Source organism: Sciurus carolinensis, chromosome 12 (assembly GCF_902686445.1).
Source record: "Sciurus carolinensis chromosome 12, mSciCar1.2, whole genome shotgun sequence".
Classification (NCBI taxonomy): Eukaryota; Metazoa; Chordata; class Mammalia; order Rodentia; family Sciuridae; genus Sciurus; species Sciurus carolinensis.
In genome coordinates, this window is record NC_062224.1 from 45,189,613 (window position 1) to 45,202,740 (window position 13,128).

At 37.8% G+C, this 13,128-nt stretch overlaps 1 protein-coding gene across 15 annotated transcripts in view; it reads left to right on the forward strand.

Moving 5' to 3' along the window:
- LOC124961720 (ankyrin repeat domain-containing protein 26-like) overlaps positions 1–11,696 on the forward strand; it is an 87,137-nt gene extending 75,441 nt beyond the window's left edge. For 8 of the 15 annotated variants that reach the window (XM_047520641.1, XM_047520644.1, XM_047520642.1 and 5 more), the window contains 3 exons: positions 1,666–1,739; positions 2,937–5,959; positions 6,706–11,696. In XM_047520641.1, the coding sequence (XP_047376597.1) occupies positions 1,666–1,714 (49 nt within the window). In that variant the 3' untranslated portion in view covers positions 1,715–1,739; positions 2,937–5,959; positions 6,706–11,696. Of the gene's footprint in view, positions 1–1,665; positions 1,740–2,936; positions 5,960–6,705 lie in introns of those variants that run through there. The other 7 variants (XM_047520635.1, XM_047520632.1, XM_047520633.1 and 4 more) reach the window with 7 other exon arrangements.
- The last annotated feature ends 1,432 nt before the right edge of the window (positions 11,697–13,128 follow it).

A 13,128-nucleotide genomic window follows, 5' to 3' on the forward strand; every position in this document is an offset into this window, starting at 1 on the left:
GTGCTGTCTTAAAATCATTTTGTTATAATGTTAAGGAAAATGAGTATAATGATTATGGTTCTAGTCTGTGATTTCAACCCCACTGTTTATTAATGCAGTTTTTCTCCATGTTCATAGCATGAAGTATTTATTTCATCCCTTAGCATTACATGAAATTTACTCCCGTCATTTAACAACTTTTTTGTATTATTAGATTACCACAGACAGGTTTTGTTCATTTGTACTATTAAGGATGTACATTATTGAATAATTCTGGGATGCTCTGTTTTATCGTTGCGGAGGTATTGTAGAGCTCTCTTGGTGCCTTATTGATTTTTATGATAATATGTAAAAATAAAAATTAGCAGGAAGGATATATCACTCATAATTTTATTGCAGATAGAATTGTTTTCTGATAATATTCTGTTTTGAAAATGGTTATGTAAAGTTGAGAACTGAACCCGGGGTACGCACAGGCTGCCACCAATATATATACCATACTCTGATCACTCAAATCTTTAAAAAAGTACTCCAATTTCATGAAAGGTAACATTTGATGGTTTAACTAATTTTATGTTCCAGTGCTTTGTGCCTAACAGTTTAGAAGAAAAAAAAAACAGTACAGATGAAGTCAATGTTTAACTCGTGTTGTTTGTGCTGCGGAGGGAGCACAGGTCCTCAAGCTGGGTAGTGAAGCTCTCAAGTACTGAGACACATCCCAGGCCCACGAGTACACTTGATAGTTGTCATTTTTGGAATGGCATTACAAACACTCACATAAATTTTGGTGTTTCATTTCAGTAATTTTTTTCCTTGGTCTCAAATATCATTTTTGGTTCTATTTTCTACCCTAAAGGTGACAAATTAGGTGCAACACAGTCAAAGCCAGATGCCACAGACTTTAACAATTTTTATGATGAAACATTGTATACAACAGACTTTTGATTGGTACTTTTCCTCAACTGAACAGACTGGTTTGCATCTCCAAGGCAGTCCCTTTCTTATCTGAATTGTAGTTCTTACCACATTATCCTAACATAACACTTACTACTCAGACATCAAAGATTGATCTCAGAAGCTTTCTTATTCTCCAAGTTGAATGCTCTGTCTTCTTTCTGTCTTCTGGAAGTTGGAGGTAATTCTCAACTTCCTCCAATTCTTTTCATTTTCATTTAGTATTTTCACAAGTTGTTTAAATATAGACATCATTCTTTGGGTTTGCTTTCCACAAACTGTCCCTTGGGCCTTTGAGATAAAATACGTATATTTTATGATTATATACGATTATATGATTATATATGATTATATACTAACTGGTGTAGAGTTCTTTCATGCATAAGCCATTTGGAGTTTAACATTGAAATTCACACATGACAAACTTCTTTAATTTTATTATATGTGAGTGTATATTTATTTCCTTATAACAATTGAGTGCTCCAGAAAAAGAAGGAATGATATCAAAGTTTTCTTTACACCATGAAGAGTTACCAAATATATGCAAAGTGTGGAACGTGTGTATGTATTAGTTAAATTTTTTGAAGGAATGCTTTTCTAACACATCATTTAGAGTAAGATCCAGTGGACTTTCAGTGTACCCTCTTGAAGTGAGTGAGATCATATTTGTATTTGTTATGTCTTACTCTTGTCCATTTCACTATATTTCTGTTTATAACATCTCCCTTTCAGCTCTACCTCTCTTTCAAGTGAGCAGTATTTTGAAGAAGAAACATCATAAAGTCAAGGAAGAAGAAAACCTTTCCGTAAGTCTCTGCAATGAACCATCCATTTGCTGGGTTGTGGTGTGGTGTGGTAGGCAGGAAAGAACACTTTATTCCCCCCACCCCACATCAGAAGCCAAAAGGCAGAAGGATAGAGACCAACCTACTAGCTGCACTGCTCAAACCTAATACTTAAGAGGAAGACAGGCTTAGTCATGAAGCCACAGTGGGCTTCCAGATCCTCCATCTCAGATTGGACACTTATTCAGTTTCCAGTGGAAGAAACCACTACTTGACTGGTGTCCCAGAAACAGGATGCTCCCTGCAGACATGGGAGCAGAGCCACACATTACCATAGGCAGATATATCTTTCAAAGAGAGATGGAGAGGCAAGCCAGGGCATTCAATGTGATCCATCCAGCCACTAGGTGAATCTCTCCTCTCATGAAGAAGGTGGAGAGTCCAAGTCCTTACATGGAAGCTTGAGGCTAGGGAAATGAGTTTTCTGCTACCATTTCTGCCTGGATTTAATTATACTTGAAATGAAGGCCTTGTCTGTGTATATCTGAACACATGACTAGCAGTATGGTAGATGGTAAAGAGAAATTTGTTTTGTGCTTTGAATTTTACTCTCATTGATTTCACCACATGGATAATTCCTTTGTGGATTCATTTTGGGAAACTAAGTCTTACCTTGAATAAATAAAGAAGTTGTTTAAAAAGACAGCTTTCTCATTTTAAGCTTGTATGGTTTAACAGTAGGGGTTCATCCTTCAACAGATACCTTAAAGTATCTGTGCTTGATGAATAGAGAATAAATGATTGCTGCTACTAGAGTTCATGGTATTTATTTGTATTCCTTTATTTTATTCAAAATATTAAAACATCTTACATGGAGAGTTACCCTTTTATATCTCATGACTGAACATTTTGACCCTCAAGACAAACTTTTACATATGCATTATCTTAGAACTATGTCTAAAAATGCTTTTTCTTTACTGAGTATGACATTAGTGACACCCTGAAACTCTAGGCCAGAGTCTAGATCCATTTGGCTTTGTGACCTGTCAAGCTATCATCTCTCTCCTTTGGCTCTTGTATGTAAAGAGATGCTGAACAAAGTTCTTTTTTACAGCCTAATCATTTTGGTGTTCTGCTTAGTACTGTATTTCAATTGTGGAGTCTCATTTTAAGTGTTGATTCTTTAAGATTTAATGCTTGTTTTTTTTCTTTTTATAGGTAATAGTGAAATCTACGAACCAAAACAAGAACTTGTAAATCTGGGATATAAGTTTAAGATCATTTGCATAAAACTGTTTTCTTGTGATATAATGAACCTATTGGAAATTGACATTTGTGGTAGCATTTTATTTGGCTTACTCTAAAGATACTTCTAGTAGGCCTTAGTAAGATCAACCTTTCCAAATGAGAATATTGTGTTCCCAAATTCTATTCTGAGTATATATAAATTTAATATCATTAGGGAACTCCAGGGTGAGTTTATCAATTACCCATGCTGCATTTTGCTGATAAATATGCATGGGATGCTTAATTACTTGAAGAAAAGCATAAAGTTATGACTTGAAACAGCTCATGAAAGTGGACATTTGAAAACTTGTCACAGTGGCACCAATTTAATTGCCCTTTTGTTTTTGCTTTTAGGAGATAGTAAAGAAACCCATCTTGCAGGATGACATTGAAGATTGGTCTTCTGATTATATAAGATGATTATTTTATAAAAGACTTTCTAGTGTATAAGACACAGCAGTGTCCAACTGTATATAGTGGCCAGTTTTCTTCATTTTTACTTTGTTATCTGTGTTATGGCTGAATATGGATTTGTGTTTATACAGATTTTACTTGTATGATTTCCTGTTAAACCTCATATATATGTGCTTGCTTATGTGAAAAAAGAGGCACTATGACTTTGATACCTTTCTAAATTAAAAACAAATAGAACAGTGCTTTCAAAGTTTCACTAAATATGTTCATTCCTTTTAACAACGTTGAGTGTCCCTAAAGCTTGTGTGTTTTTCACTACTCATGCTTTGGTGAGATCTTTATCTAACAGAATAGGACAGTGATGAATGTTGCAAGACATTTTTCTTATTTTTTCCTGCCTAATCTGTTCTAGGAACTGTATTAAACCATTCCAGAGGGAAAACTTCTGAATTTCTGTTAAAGAAATAGTTTGATTCAATGGGATAGCAAAAATTGGATGAAAGGGACTTTCAAATACTCTTTTCATGTTTTTAAATTGCCCTGGTGAGACCAACCACTCTACACTGCCACCAAGCAGGAGAAAACTACAGCCTTCAGTGCCCAGGACCTTTAGATAGGCTCTTGGGTGTCCCTTGGAGAGCAGCCCCTCCCTTAGCTTGTCCCCACTCCCTGCTTACTCCAGGTTTGAGGGTGTGAATAGGTCAGTGTAGATTTCATAGTTAGCACTTAATAGATCAATTAAAATTGTCAATTCAATCAAAATTATCTTAGTAGCTCTCCATATTACGTGTCTATTCTATTCTGCAAATAGTGTGTATAACTCAGTGTAGATTTCATACTTAGCATTTAATAGATCAATTAGAATTGTCCATTGAATCAAAGTTATCTTCATAGCTTTCCATATTACATGTCTATTCTATTACCTACATATAACTAGTTCTAGGCTCTGAAACTCTTCTTTTAAGGCCGCATTTTAAAATGATATTCCCGGAGTTATAACTCCCTTTCCAATTTAGCATTACAAATAATATTTTTATTCCTTACACTGTGACAGGTGTTGCAATGTGGTATAAGTCAGAGAACTGAAACCAAGGTAGTTTGTAAACACAGTGGAGCAAATTTAGACTAATGTATTAATGTATCATTTTCTGAAATGATCTATAAATAGCAAATGTCCCTTTTTTGGTTAATATATTTTATGTTAAATACGTTTTGTTAAATATGTTTTGCTCATTTCATCAAATGAGAAATAGGACAATATAAACATTCTTAGTGAAATAAACATCCTTATTTATTTATGCTCTCTTACATGGCTCCATGGTCTCATTCCTTCTGCTATTGGTGTATGTCGTCCACCTGCGTATGGTGTTAGAAAACATAGGTGTCCTCCAGTTCTGTTTTGTGGCAGCAAAATGCACACTCCTGCATTTTGTAGTAGAGTCAAGCCAATGCACTTCATCAGTTGTCTCCTGACTTGTGCCAGTTTAACATATTATCATTTACTGTGCCAAGGGACTACCTTTTATCCTCAGGAATACTCCAACTAACTTCTCCTAGAATAAAAAAATATTTACCTGTTTGAAATTAATTCATCCTTTCCTCTTACCACTTACCCTCCTCAGCCCCTTGCTCTGGCTTCTCTCCACCTTCACCACTTACAATTCCTTAAGAGCTCTTCCTTGCCTCTGGCTGTTTGCATGTGCTTCTTTGTTCTGGCTACTGTCTCCTTACACTTGCGGTATCCACATACACATTACCTCCACCAGAAAAGACTGCAAAAGGTTTCATCTGAGTGTTCCAGTTCTGCTCTTTTCAGATGTTTCCATAGTGTCTATGACTTTGTGTGAAATTTGCTGGTAGGACACTTCTGTTGTAATATAGATTCTTGAGCAGTGGACCCTATCACCTCCAGGTAGTCACTCCAGCACCTGTCACACTGCCCTTCCCACGTGCTTGTTGAATTAATGTACTCAGAATGAGGAACCAGAAGCTCAGATACAGAGCCAGAATGATGACAAATCCAGTGAGCAAACATGGGCAAATTATTTTTAATCATAATATTGCATTTTTTCAAACATGTGTTTCATTCTTATTCTTTCACCTTTATCATTGCCTTGCAGAGGTGGATTTAGGAAAGGGGGAGGGAAGGTGCCTCTGAGGCTCTGACCTCTGCCAAGAGGACATTTTTGGTGTGTGGATACAGGACCAGGAGCCCTTGGGATCCTCCACTGTCCTGAGGATGCAGTTCCTGTGCTTTGGGCAGTGGAGGTCTTGTAGGTCCAACTCCAGTAGATACACCAGCTGGTATCTGGATATTGCTCACAATTGAGAAAGCTGTAAGGGGGGTAATGTAGTCAAAGGTCAGCCATTGCACACTCCTGGCAAGAGTGGCATGAACAACAGAGATGGAAGAAAGGCAACAGGCCTAGACCTAGAGGCAAGGGGCCAGAGATGCTGGCAGGGGGTATGTGGGAGAAGCAAGCAACTTCCAGGCTGTGCCCAGCAGAGGACACACACAGGATGGATCTGCCCTCACCAAGGTACTTGGCTTTAGTGCCTTTAGAACAGCCTGATTCCTAGGAGATAAAAAGCTTGGAAGGGGCTACTGCCTAGCCCATCTTGATGAGCCAAATAAAAACTGGGTTCCTACTTACTGATCATTCATCTGATAGGGCACTTTATTGATACTTGAAAATATGCTACCTAGTAAAATGAAGTACAGCATCTCACTCTCCATGTCCTCATTTACAAAATATGTTCTATATATAGTAGAAAAGTGTCTGAAAAAGTATTTTCCATAGTGCAACAAGTGCATGACTATAATTTCCATGATTCAAACCAATATCTGTTAGTGTACATCCATGTATGTATGTTGTTCACTGTAGAAACTTACAAGTCTCTGGGTAACTTGCATTTGTTTATGTACAATTTGCTTTCCATCTACTTAATTAGGGGTTCCCTTTTCTGTCCTCAGTTGATTCTCTTTAATATTAGATGCTTTTTCTCAGGACTGATCAATGGGACCCTTTATCACTTCAGAACATCCCAGCCCTTTTTGAGACTGGACCTTGGTAATTTTCCCAGGCTGGCCTGGAACTTGCCAACCACCTGCATCAGCATCCTGGTGTCTGGGATCATAGATCTCTGCCACCATGGCCACAAGCCACTTGACTTTCTATATCACAAACCCAAAGTGTTTGATGAAATACAGACTGAAAGTTTTCAGTAAGGGAAAGGAGAAAAGTGCCAGAGGCAATCACAAATGCCTTCTTCTTGTTTTTGTTAGCAGGACCTTTGGTAACAGGACCTGAAAAGCAAGTTGGCCGTTGTTTTTGTCTTCTTTCTGGGAAATGGAGGATTGAACTCAGGAACTAGCATGCTAAATCCACATGTGGAGCTGCACCCTAAGGATAAGGGCAAGTATTCTGAAATTCAGTTTACCAAAATAAAAATCAAAATACCCTGTGTACCAGCAAACTTTAGCTAAATCAAAGTGCTTTCAAAATATTTATAGTATTGGTCTGAGATTGTGGCTCGGTGGTGGAACATTTGCCTTGTGTGCTTGAGGCATTGTGCTCAATCCTCAGCACCACATACAAAACTGAATTAAAAAATAATTATAAAAAATCCACTTTTAAAACAATTTACAAGTGTAGAGCAGCAGTGGAAGACTATATTGCTGCAGTCTTCATGACAGTTAGTTCATGAAACCAAATGAGGGGTGATGGGGGATTAGAAAAGACAGACAGACACGCAAGGAAAAAATATGGGACCCAGTAGATATTACAGTCTGGAGGAGTGCAATGACCATGAGCCAGCTCAGTACATTTATTATATAGTTTATATCATTGAAGGATATATTCAAGAGAAAATTTCTTCAAACAGAATGAAGGACATAGGTATGAGCATTATTATTATTATTATTATTATTATTAGCTTGTGCCCATAATTTTCTACCCCCAGGAAGCTGGTAAGGAAACTTCAAGGTCAAGAACTCGATAGCTCCATACCTTCCTTTTGAGCAGGGTGCCACCATAGCAACGGGGCAATCTTAAACAGTAGTTTAGCACTGAATGTTCCTGGGTGAGGCATCACCTCTGTCACAGGATGTTCAAGAACCATAATTCAGTCACCTCTCCTGAAAATCTCCCCTTTTTTTAATGTTTTCAGTGCAAGTGATGTGCTATCATTTGATGTTCTCAGATTTCTTCTCTGAAGACACAGCATCCTACTGTTATAACAACAGAGAATTAGTAGTAAAATATGATGCCAAAAATGTGACATATGGAATGTTTTAACATATCTTCAGGATTAGAATCATTTAAATCATTAAGTATTTGTTCAGCAAGCCATGCAGGATCCACAAGATCATTCCTGCTTTCTGAATATCCTGGATGATATGATGTAACTCCATAAGATCTAGACTGTCATCATTTCTCTGACCAATGTCCACTAAAAGATTTTTAACTTTTTCCCAATCCCATTGGGAAGTGTAATTTGCAGCTGTGACACATTTATAGCCAGCAGGGCAATGAAACCTTTGTCTAAATTTAAGTGTGGCAAGCTCATATACTGTACCTTTGATGGTAGCTTACAAAGCATTTAATTTAATCTCGAGCTTTTCATCAACATTTTTCAAAGTATTTTGAGGTAATTATTAAGAAAATGAGCATTTTTGAATGCTTTTAGATAAGGATATCACAATGTCATGGCAGAGACAGAAACAGATATCAAAGTGACTACTCCAAGTGCAATATGATCAATAATAGCACACTGGGAATTATTTAGATGGGCATGTCATACTTGAACTCCAGCATCAAAATACCAGGAATCTGAAATGCTAGCTGGGATTAAAACAAAGGAGGATTGAAGTAACACAGACACTCCTTATCCTCTATTACACCTAGTAATGCAATTAGATTATGTTCGTGATAAGTCACTTGATATTTTTCTCCAGTTCTTTTTACTTTTCTATTTTCAGAAATTAAAACATAAGGAGATTGAATACAGGCTTGCAGACTATAGCATGAAGCCACTTTACAGCTCCTAAGCAATAAAGGGAGGTTATTCAGGGAGATGCTGGTATAATTATTGAAATCTAAGGCAGCTATCAAATGCCATGGGTCTTTTTGCATGCCACCACCACTGAAAGTCAGCACATTCCTAAGAAATCCTCCAGGAGTCATAGATCCCTGACATGGTTGTCTCATCAATTCTGTGAGAACAATCCAAAATATATCCACTACTGCCAGGGACTTTATGTCACAGGGACAAAATATTAGCACATTCCATGCACTTAGGGAATGTACTCAATTCTGCTGTAGTATGACTAGGGCAATAAGCTATTGGTGGATGCTTCATAGGAAACATGGTTTTGTCATTGGAGAGTCCCATTTTTGTAACTGTCTGGACATACCATTTTAAGTCCCAGGGGCCAGTGAAATTGACTACCCTGGCTCCCCCATGTGCTGTCTTTTCCTCTGGGTTTACCTTTAAACAGCCAGCCTATTTATAGGGTACCAACATATAGATAAACTTCCTTACATCATGTATAATGAAATCCAGTTGAATGAAAAGTTGTAATAGCTTTATCTGAAAAACCTTCCATCATTTGAGTATCATTAGTAAATACTGGAATGGATTCTCCAGTCCACACAGCTGGTGTACTAAATGTGGATCTGGGAATTAACTCCAATAAGTTTCCCCATAACCCTACTTGACAGCTTAGAAAAGCCATCATAGCTACAAACATGGTGGTTAGGGACTTAGTGCCTCCCTGCTGTTTGATTATCTGCTCCATGTGATGTGTCAGATTCTTCAGCTGACCCCACTTTGGCAGTTTGGCATTCTGGGGATGTGGAATTTTCTCTGCATTCTTCCTCTTCTTTCTCAGCTGCTTCTTCCCAGTAGAGATCAGTATCAGCACCTCCATTCAACCTTCAGTCTTTTGAACTTTGGTTCCAGATCCTCCATGGTGGTGATGAACAGCACACTCAGGTACCCAGCTAGGATGTGGTGCACCTTCTGGAAGGACTCAAGCATGTCCTCTACCCCACATTATTGCTGTAATGTGTCCATTCCATTGTCCTGTTTCTAAGTCTCTCCACCACACTTGGCCTGACCAGTTTGCTATAGAGGAAGACATGTGTCAGTCAGCAGCAGTGCTACCTTCAGCATCACAATATAAAAAATATAAAACAAAAAGAGCATGTTTCAAATGATTTTGTGGGGTTCTACTTCCCCCTTTTTGTTTTTGTAATTGTAATTTAAGAGACAAATGAGCCTGTTCTACAGTGGCTTGGCTGAGGATTATAAGAAATAAGTCTTCAGTGACCAAATGATACCAATCACAAAACCATTGAAAAGAACCAGTATAACTGGACCATTATCAGTTTTAATTTGTAGTGGGTGGTCCAGCTCTGCAAAAGCAGCTAAGCACTGAGAAATGACTCAATGAGTATTTTCTCCTGTTCAGGCAGTGACAAAAATGAAATGAGAAGTGTCAATATTAACACGAACATAACACTCTGCCAAATTCAGGGATGTGAGTCACATCCATCTTCTACAACTGATTAAGCCACAAACCACAGGGATTAACAACACTAGGTAAAACTGGAGTATGTATTACACAATGAGGACATTGATGAACAATTTGGTGAGCTTGTTCTTGGGTGATATGAATGCTCCTTGAATAAGTCGGAGCATTCTGATGGTGTAATGTATGAGATGTTTGAAAATGGTCATAAGGAGACAACTTCTGCCAAACTGCAACAAGATGATCAGCCATAGCAGTGCCCTTGGTTAAGGGGCCTGGACATTTGGAGTGAACGCTGATGTGTCCAATAAAACAAGGATGCTGACTCATTTGAATTGTTTCTTGTAAAGTATGGGATGAATGGAATAACTCTTCTAACTGCTTATATCCAGTGGTGGCTGATTCAATTTGCATAGTGACTCCTACTGTAGAGTCACTACCACTGTAGGTATTAATTAACTTGTTAGCAAAATGTAGTCAAGTATCAATGAGAGCAGAGGTATACAGAGTCTGCCCCACTCTAGTATGAGCTGGAGCCATCAGTAAGTACTGTGACTGCCTTACCTATCGGCTGAGTGCCTATAATTTTGGGGAAGATGAATGACGTTATAATTGCAGACAAAAAAAGTTTATCATGATGGTAATGATTTTTTACTTGGCCAAGAAAATTTTGAAAAGCTACTTGACAATCACGTGAGGATTGCCAAAGCCCCTTTAGGGGTAAGAAAATTAGGAAATAGCAACAAATATACAGGCTCCTGTGAATTAAGCCTAGTAAGCTGTGCAGTCTTAAGAGCAGTTTCGACCTTTACAGATGCAGTCTTTGCTTCCGCCGTGAGCTGTCAAGGAAAGGCCAGAGAGGGATCTCCACACAAAATATCAAATAAAAGGCCAAAATCCACAGTGGACACTTTTGTAGAACAGGCCGTATCCAGTTAATATCTCCCAGCAACTTTTGAAAATCATTGAGTATGAAAAGCATGAGTTCAATTTATAAGTTCTGTGGACAAATCATGTGTCCTTCGATTAAGCTGCCTAAATACCAAAAAGGAGAAAACTTTTGTACTTTTTCAGGTTCTGTGCACAAGCCCACTGTGGTAAGAGAGGTTTCCAAATATGCAAAACATTTTCAAGCATATCTGAATTAGGATGTGCCAAAAATTATGTCATCCATGTAACGAGTAAAATATGCATCAGGATGTTGGTCTTCCACCAGAGCAATGGCTTGATGTACAAAGTCTGACCTAAGCTAGTCCTGGAATTAGCCATTGCCTGTGGCAAAACCTTCCAACAGTATCTTTTAACTGGCTCTTTAAATTTAATGACTGGAACACTAAATGCAAAGCACTTACAATCAGCTGGATGTAAAGGTATAGTGAAAAACAATCCCTTAAGTCTATGATGATTAAATAATAATCAAAAGGAATAGCTATAGTTAAAGGAAGTCCAGGATGTCACGCATCCATTAATTCCATGGTCTGGTTAATTGCTCAGAGATCTTGTAACAATCTCTACTTACCATATTTTTAATCACAAAACTAGGAGTATTCCATAGACTTAAAGTAGATTCAATATGACCAGCTTGAAGCTGTTCTTGGACTAGTGTGTGAACCACTTGAAGCTTTTCCCCTGTGAGGGACCATTGGTCAAACCACATAGGATCATCTGCCAGCCAATTAATTTTTTCTGCTGTCCTCTGGGTTGAAGAAGAGATCGATGCCCCAACAGAAAAGGACAATCAGGCATGTACCCTAATCCATGCTGTCCTTGTTGAGAGGACTGTGCACAGGTGAACACCTTCCTCGTTGGTTTTCCCAACCCCCTAGTGGGGATAAATCTTTGAATATGTGATATCTAACCTTTGTCAATAATTACTCTCAATATTCTTTTGTATACTCCAAAACTTGACATGAACTGGTTTGTTAAGTTTGTATTGAAATGTGGAATTTCAAATTTATCAGTGAACTTCTTCAGTTCTGTTGCATTAACCTATTGGTCTAAAATGCTTTTTGAATAATTCTTTTACTTAAGTCTGATTTTATAACCTCAAACATTCATTGTCTTATTGAACTGTGCAGATAGATATTCAATATGTTGACATATTTACTATACAGCATGCAAAAAATCAGTCATTAATATCACCATCATTCTTGTCAGAAGATTAAAGATATCATCATGTTTAATAACAAGCTGTCAAGTTACTGGTGACTGAAAAATTTTTTCAAAATTCTAATATTTTCTTGAAAGTTTGGAATTCTTACTGCAAATACTGTTGGTTGCTTTTCTTGAAGTGACAAGCTCATTTTATTAAAATTTGAAAAATTTTCTCCTCAATAAATACCCACGATGGACTAACTAGTCTGTCTTTTCATTAAAAAAATGTTCCATGAAATATGGTGGTCAGTGGTGCTCAGTTTAGTTGCACAAGTGCTTTTATCTCAAAATAGTCTTTGTGCAGCAGGAGAACGTTATGCATGCTGCTCAGTCCCAGTAAATTGTAAAACATACCTATTTGAGTTAATATTTAAGAAAACTAAGAATTTTTACTGCTGTAATGCTATGTGAGGATCCTCTCTCTCTCTCTCTCTCTCTCTCTCTCTCTCTCTCTCTCTCTCTCTCTCTCTCTCTCTCTTTCTCTTGATGGGTCTTGCTGTGTGTCCCAGGTTGGTGTCAAACTCCTGGGTTCAAGCAATCCTCCTGCCTCAGCCTCCCAAGTAGCTGGGACTATAGGTATACATCCCCATTTCTCGCTAGAGAGCATTCTTAAGTGAAAATGATGATTTCTCTTTCCTGTGATTGCCTGGAAAAAGAATATGACAACCAGCACAGTTGGATAGCACACTACCAGGGGTGCTCAGAGACGGCAGTTTGACCCATCATTGTTTTTGTGTCATCGTGGTCAATGGCACAAAAGCCATCTCAGTATCATTGAACAGAATGTGTGTCCAGACCTCTTATGGACTAAATTGTAAGTGCCTTGATTCTTACTCTTCATTTCTCTAAGGTCTGTGTTTGGTGCACAATAGGTGGTCAAGAAATATAATGGATTGAACTAAACTGAATGAGGAAGATAACTAAGTCAAGCAATAGTTAATGTGGGAAAGCAGTGTGTAAATTAATAATGCCAAGGCCAGAGGTGAACTCTTGAAAAGCAAATCGAAATTTCTATAAGGT